The 18,561-nt window shown below is 33.7% G+C and overlaps 1 protein-coding gene across 1 annotated transcript; it reads right to left on the bottom strand.

Moving 5' to 3' along the window:
* Window positions 1-723: 723 nt before the first annotated feature.
* On the bottom strand, window positions 724-11,357 carry LOC115449071 (protein RER1). Its single transcript, XM_030176773.2, is given in 6 exon segments — window positions 724-918; window positions 3,207-3,430; window positions 4,765-4,861; window positions 8,007-8,111; window positions 10,753-10,791; window positions 10,793-11,357. Coding segments are annotated over 6 exon segments (588 nt in total). The 5' UTR covers window positions 10,832-11,357; the 3' UTR covers window positions 724-834.
* Window positions 11,358-18,561: the final 7,204 nt, after the last annotated feature.

The following is an 18,561-nucleotide window of genomic DNA, read 5'->3' as shown; positions in this document are numbered from 1 at the left end:
AACTAATAAAAACGTAAGAAAAAATAATAATAAATGACGGAGTAAACCTAAAAACAGTAAAATCGTGAAAAGGCTCCCAACGTATGCTAGCTACTTATTTGACTTATCTAATAGGTAATTATGTATGAATATGACCTTTAAGCAGTTGTATCATTACACGTGTGAACGTCTGTGACAAATTCCTGAAATGAGCCTCCTCGCCAGTGCAAAAACTAACGACCGTTATTTTTAGGTCACGATAAGACTATTTTTGTTTATAATATCTATCTGTTAAATAGCTTGAGCGTCAAGCCTGTGAGCCTGGGTCCCTAGAAAAAATCGGTCCTTTTCGTCTCAGAATTATCAGTCAGGCTGGTAGTGCAGCAAGGAGCTGAATGAGAGTTCCCATTATTGGCACTATTTATATAATTGTGTAATGTTTCTTTTATATATTATTTTTCGGATCAGTTATAGTAAAAATTTTCTTTCTTCTTCTTCATTTATTTATCATATCGGCATTATTTGTGTGTTTTAAGAACAGTCTATAGCATATTCAAAAAAAAAATATGGCATCTCAATGCATACAAATCCCAACTTATTTTAAGGACAAGAATAAGGAAATTGGATAATAGGCGACAATGTTTTAAAAAAAGAAGAAAATTTATTTATAAATTATAAAGTAATTAAGATGATTATCTTAAACAACATTATACTTACATTAACGGAATCAAATTAAAAATAAGGAAACATTATAATAAAAACTGTATTTCTAGAAATATTTCATACAACAGTTTTTAAGTTAATTTATCTATGACTTTCCGGTCGTTAATTTACAAGTAGAATGATAGAGTAACATCAGTTTACGGTTACTGCAGAGTCCACAGTTTTATACTTTGGCTTGCTGTGAGTGAACGGTAGATACCGGTACTTGATCATATGCTGAAAAAAAAATAACGTTAAAGAAAATGGTCAATAAAATGTGCTTTTGTTCGGTTCCTGTTTTAGGCGTGTACAATTTATTTCTTACTGCTTGATCACGTGTGGCGATGGCAATTACGGGCAATGCTATATCGCTATGCGCGGATTATATGTATGAATTATATAAATTATGCATGTGAAAATTATTTGAATTATTAAAGTTAAGAAATATACGAGACGAAATAATTCGTTATTTCTGCTACCCGCGCCGCCTAGCTAAAGCAGATGCACGCATGATTTTAAATTCTTATTTTAGTTGTGGTCATAATATGAAACAGCGGACAGGGTTTAATCCCTGATGCCAATGTATTTAAAAATTAACTACAATTGGGAATTTTTGACCAGACATACCCCGTAAAACAGAAACAAGTTCTTGGAATTCTACAAATAAGTACATTAGAATGTCAACAATGGCGAAGTCGAGGCAGAGATAAAAGATAAGGTTTGCTAAATATACACATTTCACGTCGCCTCTTATGGGATTTTTGCTAGTGCATTGATATTCCATTAAACGGAAAATCAATATTTACGAAGTAGGTACGGCTGAAACGCTTATATGTCACAGAATAATTAACAAGATTTAATAAAACTCTCCTGCTCCTACGGTAGTAATTTGATGGAATCCTAATGATATTAAAAGCGTTAAGATGGAGAAATATCACACAAATTATATTAATAATATAATTGTGTACTTAATACGAACAAATGCTAGATACGCTTAAAGTGATAAGCAGAGATGAAATTTGTCATAACAAAGCACAACAAAAAGGAGACAAATTTTTTCATCTGCTGTTCACAATTTAAGCCACATTTAGTCAAATAAGCTGCGTGGCGTTCCGACCCATATTTTCAACATATTTCATCGCTACTTGGGATCCAATTTAAAATTCACTATACTTAGTCTGGCCATAAATACTGTTACACTTAATTATAAAAAAATATTACATTTGAATTTCGAATCTGTCATTTTTATACGATTGTTCATTGTGTTTTCTCATTTTGGCGCCAATACATTGTAAAATATTTTGCGATATTAAAATGGTGTGGGGTGATAAAGAGAACCGAATCGCTGTGATAGCATTACACAAAGTAGGTATGGAGCCAAATGCAATTTTAAAACTCTCCATACACTTGGTATTAGTAAAATGTTTGTGTACCGGGCTATTAATAGGTACAATGAGACCTCCTCTGTTTGTGACAGAAAAGATCTGGCCGTCCACGTAGTGTTCGTACGAAAAAGGTGGTCAAAGCAGTAAGGGAAAGAATTCGAAGAAATCCTGTCCGAAAGCAAAAGATTTTATCTCGGGAAATGAAGATAGCACCTAGAACCATGTCGCGTATTTTAAAAGATGACTTAGGACTTGCAGCCTATAAGAGACGCACTGGCCATTTCTTAACTGATAATTTAAAGAAGAATAGGGTGGTAAAATCGAAACAACTACTGAAGCGGTACGCAAAGGGAGGTCACAGAAAAATTTTGTTTACGGATGAGAAAATTTTTACAATTGAGCAACATTTTAACAAACAAAATGACCGTATTTATGCTCAAAGCTCTAAGGAAGCTTCCCAATTAGTCGACAGAGTGCAACGTGGACATTATCCGACTTCAGTGATGGTTTGGTGGGGTGTTAGCTATGAAGGAGTGACTGAGCCATATTTTTGTGAAAAGGTATCAAAACATCGGCACAAGTGTATCAAGATACCATTCTTGAGAAGGTAGTTAAGCCCCTTAACATCACCATGTTCAATAACCAAGTATGGTCCTTCCAGCAAGACTCGGCGCCGGGTCATAAAGCTCGGTCCACGCAGTCTTGGTTGGAATCGAACGTTTCGGACTTCATCAGAGCTGAAGACTGGCCGTCGTCTAGTCCCGATCTTAATCCGCTGGATTATGATTTGTGGTCAGTTTTAGAGAGTACAGCTTGCTCTAAACGCCATGATAATTTGAGTCCCTAAAACAATCTATACGATTGGCAGTGAAGAATTTTCCCATGGAAAGAGTGCGTGCTTCTATTGATAACTGGCCTCATCGTTTAAAGGACTGTATTGCAGCCAATGGAGACCACTTCGAATAAGCTTTTATATTTTTAATTGTTTTATATTTATGTATTAAACTGACACACTGTAAAAGTAATAAATGTTATTTGCAGTTAACAATTTTCTTTTTTCTTTATTACAATATTTATGGCAAGACTAGGTATTTACTACTTTGTTAAATTAGTATTATCAAAATTATAAAAGTGCAATACCTTGATTTGTCTCTTCATAGTAATACAGAAAAGTGTGATAAAATACATAACTAAGATTGGCCAGAATACTGGAACATTAAATGCGTCGATAAAAGTACAGCAGAATGCAATTAGTGTACTTTTAGTGACAGACAGCCAAAATTTAAACTCTGGTAATCTTCTTATAAACGGTCTAAATTCTTCCGTCGCTCTCGTGGGTAAAGCAGGGCCATTTTCATCATCCGCTGAAACAAAAATGCAATAACTTATGTATTGCTATCGCTACCGGCTCTTATTATGTTAAACATACACGCCCGTATTTATAAACGTTATTTATCTAAGGGCGAAGCATTGCTGTGATAACAAGTGTTTCTATCAAGCATTTCTCCCTTAAAATATTCTGCAGTAATACATATTATTTCAATCCTATTGTTTGTATGTGTCGGCTATATTTATTTATAAAGATACACTAAACAGATTACAATAATTATCTAAATTACATTACAGTGGATATATATTGTAATAATAAATGAGAATCCCTCTGTAGATTTATTTCATAACATTAATACTACTTCGTATAAGAGTCTGATCTATAATGTCTTACTTTAACTTTTGCTTGAATTTAGTATTCCACTTTACAAACTTATTTTCAAGCACCCGTCAAGTCTCCCATGGACCTCTGGGGGTCGACCTGTACCACTTTGGGAATCAATAGTATAACCCATTGTAGTTAGCACTATAGTAACGATTAGGTAATTTCACCATTATTATCTTGTTAACACATAATATTTACCCCGAAACACAAGGTTTTGGGTTATAATTATGTTAAAAAAATTAGCAAATTTTGTATACAATGTGTACCCGATTATAAGCCGTTTAGTGTGTAATAAATAAAATAAGTACAGCCAAGTATTGTTAAAGTTGGTATTGAGTGCGCGAACTAAATTTACTACCTGGGATATATGATTACTAAAATCCAAGTACCAGTTTTGTATCCGCGGTTTGTACCCAATGTCTGATAAATATATTACAAGGCCAACATTATAGGACTTATTCAAATAATTTATATACTTACTTTACCTAGCCTTGTCTATAAAATGTATGTTTAGTCAAATACATAAAAGGAAAATACTGTAATATATAAAATTAAGAGTTCATTGGTAATTAAATGTAATATGTCATTAAATGTTATCTGTAAGAGGATGTTAAAAGCATGACCCAGATAAATGATAATAATGTATGTGTGTTGCTACAAAAAATCTTCAAAACTGGTTGTTCTTCCATACAAGTAGCGAAGATTATCTTCTTTTTGTAACAGTGTGATAGTAATTTGAACCATAATCTTTATAAGCTACAAAACCAGGAAGGCGGCCATTACAAAAAGGGTAAATTATTTACTAAGAACGGATAATGGTACTTTATTGCTGAAACAATAAAATTGATCCTAGTTTGCTTGAGCAAACTTTCACAACTTGTCAAGGACAATTCTCTCACTCAAAAGGGAAAAAGTATGAATCTAATTTATATAATTTACTGTTATTCTTATTATGGAATATCTTAATTAAAAAAATAATATTACCATCAAAATCCATGGCAGGATCAATCTTCGGTGTTAAGAATGCGATGAACAAATTCAAATGATATATGCCGAGCGCATATGTTACTATGTACCATCCCTGTAACACAAATAATATAGTTATAGAAAACCAGAAAACATCAAAGTTAGTTTTGCAAAACAGATAAGCTGCTTCCAAGATAATATAGATTACAAAAAAAACATCTGACTCCAAAAACAATAAAATCCAAAGAAATATTTAAGTATAAATAGCTTAGAAATACAATAATTCTTTATTATTTCAGTTTCATATAAGATATTATTTATTATTATAATAGTATAATTTTTTCTTCTATAATTCTTCTATGACTATTTAAGATTCCAAAGCTTATTTTTTTTAATATTACATTCTAAAGATATTATTTATTTCAATTGTAATTCTAGTTTATGTTGTACCTGTGTTAAATTTAATTAGACTAAGTTATAATTTTGTAGTTTTAAAAGATTTTAGGTTTGTATTAATTTTATAAACTAGCGATCCGCCCCGGCTTCGCACGGGTGCAATGCTAATACTAAATACACTACAGAAAAACTGTGAACGTTGTATATAAATACATAGCGGCCCGCCCTGGCTTCGCACGGGTATAACATAACAAAATAACAGTATTTCTCCACTATTTAACGGATGTTATAATACATATAAACCTTCCTCTTGAATCACTCTATCTATTAAAATAAAACCGCATCAAAATTCGTTGCGTAGTTTTAATGATTTAAGCATACAAAGGGACATAGGAACAGACAAAGCAACTTTGTTTTATACTCTGTAGTGATGATAATTTATATGTGATTTCAATTTTCTGTTATACAAAAAAATATTTTGCCAATAGTGTTGTATACACCTGTAATGACTTATCACCTAGAATAAGTACCTTATATTGTAGATCCTTCATTTGTATTTTTCTGTGATAAATCGTTGGTGTGTCCATTATTAAATAAATAAATAAATAAATAGTACGAACACTGTACTAAACGAAATGGCTCCAGATATGGGCAAGGCATGTATGTCTTTTTGGGGTCTGCTTTTTATTTTGTTAAAACTTTTTATTATTCATTTTGTTGTTAGTTATAAAACGCATCTAATTAAACAAAATACAAAAAGAATTATCAAAATCCTACTTGATTTTGAGGAGTTCCCTTCTGAATATTTGAAGTCCGAATTCCTACATCAATGAAAATAGATAAGATTATTCCGTAGCAATACAAAATCGAACGCAAAAAGAATTTTTTAAATCGGAATACAGGGTGAAATAACATATCTGAACAAACAAAAAAAAACAAAAATACGACGAATAACTGATGAACATTCCTCGAGTAGCTTTAATAGGTGGTAGTTCGGGAAATGACGCAAATTAAAGAAACGTTGCCAGACGAAGTAGGTTTGCCGATTAGAAATGGCACCGCGCGGGTGTGTCCGGTCCTAGCCGTGTGGCGAGATCCTAGCAAGGTTGAATAACATTCAATCTCGTAAAACGACAAAGCCGATTCAGTATAATTTTTAGAGGCGAGTTAATACCTATTAAAATATTTTCCCCTTTTTAAATTTCCTTGTTGTTTTACTTAACATTTAAAATGTTTAATCTCTTTCGTTTCTTTCGATATTTACATAAAACAATATTTAATTTTAGAGGATTCCAATATTTTTAATTCTTTAATAATTTATGGGAAAATTTGATAAATTTGCCTCCGAACTAAATATTTTTAGAAAAGTAAAATACAAAGCTAGCTAGGTGTTAGAGAACAAGTTGTCATTTCCCATCTAAGATGTTTTTATTACATAGATACGTTGTCCGAGCTTAATACTGGCAAGATGAAAGTAAGGTAATTGCCCGACATTCACTTAGTCAACCTTCAACCACTGTCGCGGTTAGTCGGCTTACTAACTTTTCTATTTTTATAAATAAAATGCCTTCCTGTGTTTATAGACGATGTACAAATTATACTCCAACTGTGAATAAAAAAAAGTTTCATTTCATACGTTATTAATAAGTATACACTATTTAACTTATTCTTTTACTAATAAATGCATTATATTCGACTGTCATGGCGACGGGGCGGTCGACGCTCGGACTCATTCGGGCACACTCAGGCCCACTCGTGCCGTTTCAATGCGAGCCGCTAGGGCTGTGACTATAGTAAATAGTGCGCTGTTTTTATGTGCAATTTTGTTAGTGTATGACGCGTCTATTTGTAAAGCATCATTGTTTCCCATAGTTTCAAATTTAAATGTATCGCCACTCGCTAGTAGACGTGGTAAGGCAAATGTGGTGTACTGCACGTTTTAGCCGTGTCTACTTCCGATTATCATCAAACGCCTGACGTCAAGGGCAAACACTAAACAGTTATAAATAATTATGAATTGACTGCCTCGGTGGCGTAGTTGTATTGCATGTCCGGTACAATAGCGCTCTGAGGTCCTGGGTTCGAATCCCGGGTTTTTCTGCTCAGTATCAGCCCGGAGTCTGGAATTTGTGCCCGATATGGCGATAAGGCTCGCCCCCTATCACATCATGGGACGGAACATACTTGGCGAAAAGTGGGTGCCCTAGTTGCGCCTCTGCATACCCCTTCGGGGATAAATGCGTGATGTTATGTATGTATGTGTGAATTGATGTAATTGTTTAAAAGTTGTGCTATATTATTTCGCCATCTGGTCGATCAAATTTTATTTAGCAACGTGTTTATTGACATAGTAACAGTTAAACTGTCATTAAACTTATTTATATTTAATTTATCAACATCTAATATTGTGTACGTAGTCTTTATACTATAAAAGCTATGTGCTGAGTTAAATGTTTCAATATCTTAAAGCAATAATATCTAGAACGAAATATTCAAAATAAACTGATCGAAGCCACGCCTACTATGATGATATCATGGTAGGCCTATGGCGGAAGGTACAATCATATTTCAAAAAAATTGGTGAATAATAATTTTCTAGCCAAAGTAATAATGATGGACACAGGAATAAAATCATACCTTCGAATGTCGCATGTGATTAATCTGCAGTCAGCATATGATTAGTGATCCCTAGGAAAAATGACGTCAGACCAGTTGTAAAAGCATTACTAGTGGTATGTGTACATAATATATGTGTCACAGTCACAAGTGATTTTACATAAGTCAGACATACACACTTTACTTAGAGTTTAAACCAGCCATAACTATTTTTAAATATCTTTTTATGTATTCATTTAAGTACTTACTTGTTTTGTAAATATTCTAATCAGAAATATTGCTAAAAGTACTGCACTCCCAAACCACCGCGCTCTCGCATGTGGCGTCCATTTATCTAATGTACCCTGGTATATCTGAAAAATAAAATAATTGAAAATTTAATTAGGTTTAATTATAGGACTGAATTTGTAACAAACTCTAAATAAGAGACCTTATTAGCAATATTACTCTATCCTCAGTTTTTACTTCTAACATGAATGAGCAAGTTGATACAACCTCTCATAGAAGTAGATTAGATAAAAATGATTATATTTAACCTAACTAATAGCATACTGGAAAAATAAATGGATATTGACTTAATTTTCGCTATTTGTAAACTAATTGATAGACATATTTGTTTGGGACAATGATGCTGGTTCATATTATTTTATTATGCCAACATCAAACATTCCCTCTGAAATGTATTTTTTGAAGATCTACACAGCATGTTCGGCTTCACTATACATCTTTGTCAAATATTCTAAATTGTTATCTTGTCTTGCTTTCTTTTACTCTGATATCCTTCCCAGTACTATAACTACTCTTTTATGCACACAGTTGGAGCTTCTTTAACAAAACCTATGAATCACCCAAAACTTGGGCTTTATTTTGGATGTTCAGGATCTACACTTTACATCTGGACACTGCCTTAGTTATAGCACAGGTTGTTCCTTATTCAATTCACCCATCTATTATTTAACCTTCCCTTACTTTGCATGCATAAAATTTATAATTCTCTATTTTTTATGACAATGTTTTCTTTTCATATTAGACCCATACCAAGATAATCATCTTTTATTACAACACTATTTGTTTTGCCATTTATACATTCTTAAATCACCCCATAGGTTGACATACAACTAATACACAGTGACATACATGTTTATTGTACAGTATTAACATACAGTACTTTTGAGGGTAGAGACCACTCTATTCCTCTTATGAAATGAAATGAAAGTTATCAGAATGTGTAAAATGTTATATATTATTTAGATTCCAACAATATGAACTCTACCACCAGATTGTAAAGCAGTTCCCACTAGAGAAGTATGGGTAAGAAATTAGTGTTGCTCGCTTCAGAGGCAGTTTGAGGTATAAACTACAGTGCAACACAACTGTATTTTTTTTTGCTGGTTAGAGAAGTCGATTTTTATAGACTCAAAGTACTTAATAATTTTTAAATTTCCATATGAATGCACAACCCTCTCAGGAATCATGAAATAATTACACCTGAAGTTCCCTAATATATACGTCTGGAACTTAAATATGGTAAGCAAAATGGTCAGAATAGTCTACACAAGCAACGAGCCCATTCAAGATTATGACATATTTCCCAGCTATCGGCTTCCTCAACCATGTTGCAGGGAAGTAACTTAGTAGAGAAACCCAATAGGGTAAATGGCACTAATCCATAAATCAAAAATTTATGTAAACCAAATTCTAGCATAGAAGTATTTATATCCACTCAAAAATAAATGTAACAAAGCATTAGAAATTTAATAAAAGTGGTAAGTGTCAATACATATTACAAAGGCATGACATCCATAGATAGTAATTATTATAGTGTTTAATATTGCTAGTGTAGAAAAAAAAAAATCAAAAAGAAATCTACTGGCTACCATGTCAGCTCTTGCTTATATTGAAATATGGATTTATGTTGTATTTACTAATTAACTTATGCTGTTTTGACAAAAAGGTTTATGTATTTTGCATATTTTCACAGATGCTGTCCAGTGGTCAAAATTGAACAGTTGAATAAACATGATTTTTAACTTAATTTAGTATGTTTGTAATTTTAGTTATTAGCCTAGTCGGGTGGGGAACAGACTGCTGAGACAAATGTCTGCAGGTTCAGATCCCAAGGGCACACATCTCCGACTTTTCTATAAATTATGTGCGAGTTACTTATGAATGATTATTTGCTTTAACCTTGAAGGGAAACAAAATTAGAAAATCTGCATAGCTGAAAAGTTCTTTAAAAGAACTTTAATTATGCCAAATCTCATATTTTTTCTTCACATATTAATCTCTATACATGAAATAGTGTACAAAATTGACATAGGAATATATCCTGTTCTTAAAGCAGTGTCCATGTAGGTGGATTATCTACTGCTAGTATAGTATTTTAAATCATAAATAAAATAACATATTAAATTCAATCAATAACAGCTAGGGGCTCTTTTGTAAAAATATAAGAATAGTAGAGGAGGGAACTGGAATCCCAAAGTTTTAAAAAAGAATACTAGATGTAATGATTATTATATATCATATAAAATCCTATTACAGCAATAAAGATTAATTAATTTTACTTTTTGTGAAAACATTGCATAGTTACAAAAACATATTTATGATAAGATCAAAGATAATAAATAACCTAATATATATGTGTGACATTGAGTATTTCCTGTTTACAATATTATCTTTATAAAGAAGAAATGATTTTTTAATTAATAAAATAACAAATTAAAATCTATTAAAATATGGTCCAAATAGTGATGACGATAAACCGTGTCTTGATAACATTTCGCAAATATTTATGAAATCCTGGTCATAGATACGTTGTTCCAACGTTACAGTTGTTAAATAATATAAAATGGGGTATTTTATACGTAGGTATGGAGTTAGTATGTAACGAGACTACCGAATGTTGTGTTAAGGAGATTCAATTAATTTTGACTGCGTGGTCAAGTGACATGTCTATGTAGATTCTTACAAGTAGTTTAACATGTTGTATACCTGAGAAATACGTGTCCATCCTTGTGAAAATATACTTTTTACGTGTAGTTTCAGAAGATAAATCATTTGCGTCCATCATATTCTCAAAATGTGGTCTTCATAAAGTTAAATAATGATTATTTTAGACACATTAGACACATCAACAAATCACAAACTATGAACAGGGAAACCTATGATAATATAATGATATTTATACATAGAACAGCACTTTGATAACAAAATAACCCTTTTTTAGATAATTTTATTGAAAGTTAAAGATACATTGGAACAATTACACATCACTGGATGGAAAATTTAAGAGAATTTGCTATTGGACACTATTGGAATCAGAAAATGATCAGTGTTGCAATTTAAATGAAATATGGGTATTGGTTAGGAAGTTTGATGGAATTTGTAGCTTAATTTCCTGTTTCTTCAGATAGCGTAGTGTTATTAAACAATATAAATAAATTGTGGAATCTTGGCTTTCTCAGTATTCTCGTGTAAGGAAGTTGGAAAATTAACATTATTATGACAACACTGTTCAAAATTACATCTTTCAGATCCGACAGATTTATCACTTTTTCGGGGCGAAATAAAATAGCCGAATTTTATATATAGGTCAACGGTTTTTTTTTAGGGTAGAGTAGGGTAGGTATAGTTAGACTTATTGGCAACTTGGGCAAAATCACGATACGGGTAAGAAACTGAGGAACCTTAGGCCGGACTTATACATTCGGAATAACGGTCTGAATTCAGAAATGTAAACGACAATCTGAAATATAGGTACTTACGGATAGTCTAATCTATTTAGACGTCGTATAGATTAACGTTGAGTAAGAAAAAGTTATAGTATGTCGATTATATGTTTTTACATGGGAGAATAATAGGGATTTTCAAAAATCCTCTAAGCAACACCATCAAAAGTATATAGTACCACTGATAAATCTTAAATACTTGAGCTGAGGATTATTTTAAAATAAAATTCACAAAAAATGACATGTTTAATCGACAGACTATAATTCCATAGTACTCTATATACATGTATCCCGAAGGTAAACGTATCATTAAAAACATGGCAACTCCAATGTACCGCATATATTTACGCGATATTGTGAGTATCTTTTACCAAATATAAGATGTATACGAAAAGATGTTTTACAAATAGACGCGTCATAGGCTAACAGAATTGCACATAAAAACGGCGCTCTATTTACTATAGCCATTAGCCACATGACTGTACATATAATTACAAATTGGCTCGAAGAAGGAATACAAAGATTAGGCATACGTTCGTTAGAAAAGGATATAATATATATATATATATATATATATATATATATATATATATATATATATATATATATATATATATATATCTACAGTTACAGCTCGCATTGACACGTCCCGAACGTCGACCGCCATCGCCATGACAGTCGAATAAAATGCAATTGTTAAAAATAAGTTAGTGTATACTTATTACTAACGTATGAAATGAAACGTTTTTTTCATTCACAGTTAGAGTATAATTTGTACATCGTCTAAAAACACAGGAAGACATTTTTAATAAATTAGTAAGCCGACTAGCCGCGACAGTAGTTGGAGGTTGACTAAGTGAATGTCGGGCAATTACCTTGCTTTCTACTTGCCAATGTTGAGCTCGGACAACGTATCTATGTAATAAAAACATCTTAGCGTATAGGTATATTTATGCGGGTATTATGAGTATGTTCTATCGTATATGTGTAAATGCAGGTATTTTGAGTATCTTGTCGTATATCAGGGGCGTAGCTACCGCTGTGTCAGCCGTATCTATGATACGGGACCCCCGTGCTTTGGAGCCCCTCTTGGCTAGTGCTGCTATCCGTCCGGAATTCCCTGGATTTGTCCTAGTTTAAAGGGCGTCCGGGGGCCGTCCGGCTGGGGTTTTTAAAAAGTGTCCGGGCACTTTTGTTGGTTAGGGGAAATCCATTGTTTTTTTATAGATAGCGATAAATTGAAATAAATCTTAGTTCAAATTCATTCGTAACTAGCTGACCCGGCGAACTTCGTACCGTCTAACAATCGACATATTGACATTAATATTTATACGATACTAACGTCACTCAATTGTTTTGCCTTCCCGGAACTCCTCTACTAACAATTAAATTTTATGGTATGGTATTAAATTCCAAATTGACTTGTAAGTATTATTACGAATCTTTTGTAAAGCAATATAGGCAAGTGTTGTTTTTAGACTTTTTCAAGCAATTTTTTAAATTTATCTATTATATCGGGGAAAAACCCATATTTCGCCCAAATGTCCGGGATTTTTGCCGTCTTTATCCGACGTCGGCAATTTAGGTGATGGCAGCCCTTCTCTTGGCCCATAGTCATACCTACATTAAACTAAGCAGGCGCCCAATAGTTCCAAATGCCCTGAAAGGCCCTAACAACATTTTGATATAGAGCCCCTCTATGGCAAGCTACGCTACTGTCGTATATAATTATATCTATACAGATATTGTAAATATCGTCTTCATACAAATTTGTGGGTGAATATAATAATAATATCAGCCTTGTATTATATACTTGCCCACTGCTGAGCACGGGCCTCCTCTACTACTGAAGGGATTAGGCCTTAGTCCACCACGCTGGCCTAGTGCGGATTGGTAGACTTCACACACCTTCGAAATTCCTATAGAGAACTTCTCAGATGTGCAGGTTTCCTCACGATGTTTCATCACAAAGAATACACACAGGATTTTTTAGAAAAGTCAGAGGTGTGTGCCCTTGGGATTTGAACCTGCGGACACTCGTCTTGGCAGTCCGTTCCACACCGAACTAGGCTATCGCCTCTCGAGTGAATGAATATCATCCATAAAAAGAATACTATAGTGTCTATGTATTGAGACTTGTGAGTGACATTTGCAGTTTTTTGTTGAGAGTACCGTGCACAGAACGCTTGTGTCCCACAAAGCTTTGTGCTTTCGCCCACGCTATTTCTTCTGCATGTCAATTATATATGTTGTAAATTGATGGCATACATTGCTATACATTGATTTGCTATGCGGATGATAGCACGGGTGATGCTTTATATACCGGCCGAACCAATATGTCTCGGGAAAAAGTCGACGAGTGCCGAAACAAACTTGTGTTTGAATTCGAGATCTCACTGTCAGAGTCTTGAATTTGGGCCGACAAATTGGCCCAATTCAATCCCACGAAGATACTCTAGTCTCAATACCAAGGCTCTAACTGCCACCGCCAGTAACAGAATTTTTAGAGTCAAAAAGATCGACATTTTAAACTTTCGCATGCCCGATAGGGCTTATAAATTGTAACCGACCTAAACGAATATCTCAGTGTGTGTGTGCTCGCCTGAAGAGATTCTGTGTGGAGGGGAACTTACAATCACACAAACTGAGATGTGGTGCTCTGAGCGATTTTGTGTGGAAGGTAACTTACAACCGCATCAACTGGCATGTGGTGGCTGGTGCTCTGAGCGATTCCGTGTGGCGGGAACTTACAACCATACCAACTAGAACCGAACGAACTGCGCGAGCGAGAATGTGGAGAGCCATTTACTAGGTTATTTTCATTTCTTATTGCGGTAAATAATAAGTATGTATATAGTGTTTAAGAAATTTATTGAAATTGTTTTACTAATTACATTTTATACATTGTTCATTGTATTTTACATTCTGTAAATAATTTTATTTCCATGTATTCTTATGTCGAGACTATTAAATAAATAACATGAAATTAAAACTCATGTTTTATTTAGTCCCTAAGTCTACGACTATTATTGCAAGTTTTTATTTACATTTTTTAATAATAATAAAGTAGTGGTTATACAATAGAACATAATAATAAGATTTAATTCAAAATGTTATCGATACGAACATAACGAAATTTTGGTCCAGCTAAATCCTATCCATACTAAATGCAATTCCTAGAAAAAGATATTGCCATAGATTTATATAATACACTGGAATTATGTGAGTTATATTATCAACATTATTATTCACTATATATATGACATCGTAAATTGCTTAGTTTATGTATGATGAATAGGCGCTACTTCTCAAATTTAATTTGATCTTTGATCTAATGAACCTCAGCATGATGTCATGTGAAGCTCTTGATTGTTATAACTCGTCACTAATATTAAACCTTACTAACACTACAATTAAACAGTACAATTTATATCAACAAATACTGACAAATTATAACAACGTTTTTAAACAAATTACATTCTTATATCAAAGTACATACTTAATATATCTACGTTTCTAATTTCCATATAATAAGGCGAAGTGATTTGGAATTTTATATATTTGCAGTCTATTTATAAAATATATTTAACTTTATACTTATTTGCATGTTACATCATTTCTGTCATAATTTAAACGGCTTTCACTAAAATGAGAGCTATTAGCGCAATTAAATAGATAAGACTAAATTGAAAAATCTATAGTCGTAACATAAACTTATACCACAGTTTTCACTGCCGTCTAAGGGTGTCCTCACATTTAAGCCGATCGTCCACCGCCAACTAAGCTAAGTTACTTTAGCTTACCTCGCATACTTGAGTCAGTTTTTTATACATTGGCATAGTTTGAGGTGGACGCACATGTCTGTAAAACTGGCTTAATTATGCAAGCTAAGCTAATTCAAGTTTAGTTGGCGGTGGAAGATCGGCTTTATTCACATGCACTCTACATACTATGCTGAATGCGTATCACCACATAACTATTATGAAAGATAGCTGCTGCTAAAGCTGTAGAGTTCCTCGAACAGTTGTGGCGAAAGCTATAATCTCGCGGTCCGCATCGACGTGCGCCATAGCATTAAGTATGTCAATAGATGTTTGACTGCGGTATGTCGCCTAGTCGATTCACACAGCGGTTGGGAAGCTTATCAACCACGTTCTCATTAAGTCAACTTCGACACGAGCTGTTTCTAACCAAAAGCTCTTTCTGAGCAATTTAAGGAGATTCAGCGTTTATTGATGTGGGGAAACTATGATTCGCGTAATTTGTCATTCAAAACTAAAATATACTGAGTAATCTCGGGGTACGGATACAACAGCGCGTGTGATATTCTTTTTGCACAATTGAGTTTTTCGTGGTCAATAACGTTAATCGAGAGAGTATTATGTATGATGTGCTTGAGACACTAGACAACGTGAGCCATAATATCAAACTTATATTGAGATTATTATAGTGTCACATGTTCTCCGGAATTCTTCTGATATAATGTTAAAATAAATGGACGCAAAATTGAATTAACTAATGGATATCACAAAGGCGTGTCAACAGCTATATAAAAAATGCACCAGAATACAATACTAAATTTATTAATATAATTATTTATAGATGTCGGTATTTAAAATTATACTTTGACACCCTTGCAGTAGAGTACATTCTTACGACTCATTGTCTGTATTTTTCTATACAGGATGCTACCTGGTTCTATAAAAGTCTCCGTGCCATTACGATAATAAATTTTAATATAAAGCCAACGGCATAAAAGTAAACATTACCTATTCCGATGTCTAAAACTAACAAACGTATACAATTTACAAGACCGTTCTCGGCTTCGAAGTTTTTTTGCAGAATAAAGTATGTTACTTTATTCCGGTTGTCATACAGGATTGTCTAAAACAGAACCCACTTATCAAAATTCTTAACATTTGAATAAACAGAGAAAACACATATTAAACTGGTAACATTGTTTCTGGAAGCACGAAGTTTTGCTCAACGAAGTACCATTTACCACCAGGTGTGTTTGGCGGCCCTCGCGTGATGTTATCTAAACATGTCTTTTTTATTGCTTTATTCTCAGGATAGTATCAAACTTTTTTTTATTACAATTAGTTCATTGAAAACGGGTGTAAACCAAACGCTAGTATGGCTCCATAGAACTAGCGTTCCAGTGTGAACACTACGGCTGTACGTGTGATGCCGCACAAATGTGCTGTAAAAAACATGCCAAGAGTGTGGGAATACACGCCTAGCGTGTTATAATGGATGTAACAGTAATGATAGCGACACACGCGGTGTGTGGTGAGCCGCACCGAAGGTATTTTCTGTGCCGCAGGCGGACGCGTTAAGAAATCTTTCCCCAATCATTTCCCATACGTCTACCGGGCACGATTATGATAAAAAAACAACTATCTAGCAACAACAATATCGATTTTGAAACAAAGCTGCTTTTCGTTTTGTTACAAGGTAAAGATATAATTAAATTAGCGCAAAGTTGGAACATATCCTCTGACGCCGTTTATCCACGGGTACAATTGTCTTAGTTTTAAAATAAAGAAACCTACAACATTACAAAGATTTCTTAAACTGCACTATTTCTACTACAATTTGAAGTTTTTGTACTCCTAAGAGTTAAGTCTGCCTCATTTGGCCGCGATATCATCTTAATAAGATGATTTTTTATACTCAGAGTCCTGCGTTTGTCGAGACGTGCGATATCCATTGTTAGTTGATTAAAGCTTTAGCCTCAAAGTTCACGAAAGGGAACTATAGTGATCCAAACTGAATTAAATTCTTTTGCGTATGGATATCATATTGATTCGTCGAGACTATAGGCTTTATTTTCATATACCCAATGGAGCGGGCATTTAATGGCTAATATCAAACTATTTGTGCAAACTGAGAAATTTTGCATTTGGTTGCTGCTTTGTTGGACGCCACCCATGAACTAAACACATCCCTGAAACCAATAAAGGAAAAATAAAAATAATCACAATACATTTATGCGAGTAATAAAATGATGTTATAATTTAACAAGTATTTTGCGAAATAATAGAACCTTTTTGGTATGTATATTATATGTATTGCAATATTCTTGATGATAATAAATATTTATTTATTTTTAAGTTATGCATTATTAAGTAGTTAAATAAGTTTTATGTATAGTTTATTTGTGGACCGCAATAGAGCTATACATCATTCGTTAGAGCCAATAGGCAGCTGGAGCATAATGGCGAATCTCAGGAACTACCGGTCCAAATGAATAAATTCTTTTTCGTTGATAGTAATTTTTCGTGGAGCTATTGGCTATATATTAAACGCTATATTCAATAGGAGCGGAGGGTAATGATTAATTCAGGAACTACTGATTCGAACTAAAAAATATTTTGTGTGAATAGTAATTTGATTTGTGGAGTGTATAGTTATATATCATCAGCAATGACCAATAGGAGCGGAGCAGTAATGGCTAATCTCAGGAACTACCGGTTTCAACTGAAAATTCGTTTTGTGTTGGATAGCCCTTTATTTGTGGACCGCTATAAGCTATATATCATCACGCTATGACCAATAGGAGCGGAGCAGTAATGGCTAATCTCAGGAACTACCGGTTCGAACTGAAAAATCTTTTGTGTTGGATAGCCCTTTGTTCCTGGAGTGCTATAGGCTATATATCATCACGCTATGACCAATAGGAGCGGAGCAGTAATGAAACATGTTGCAAAAACGGGGAAAATTATTAGTTTTGAGAGCTTCCGTTGCCTGCGCTGCGTAAACGGTTAAAGTTATGCAACAATGATGTATGACGGGATTGTTCCACTTAAAAGTTCTAAATAATATAACAAAGTCCCCGCTGCATCTGTCTGCCTTAACGTGTTAAACTCAAAACTACCTAACGTATTAAGATGAAATTTGGTATGGAGACAGTTTGAGACCCTGGGAAGAACATAGGCTCCCGGGAAACTACTATTTTTATAACGGAAAACTTTAGCCTGAATAACTTTATAACGCGGGCGGAGCCGCGAGCAAAAGCTAGTATTAAATAATAAGATGAGTTTTTTTTATACTCAGAGTCCTGCGTTTG

This window comes from Manduca sexta, chromosome 17 (assembly GCF_014839805.1).
Source record: "Manduca sexta isolate Smith_Timp_Sample1 chromosome 17, JHU_Msex_v1.0, whole genome shotgun sequence".
In the NCBI taxonomy this organism is placed as follows: Eukaryota; Metazoa; Arthropoda; class Insecta; order Lepidoptera; family Sphingidae; genus Manduca; species Manduca sexta.
The sequence above is the reverse complement of the archived record's forward strand: the minus strand, read 5'-3'. Positions and strand labels throughout refer to the sequence as shown.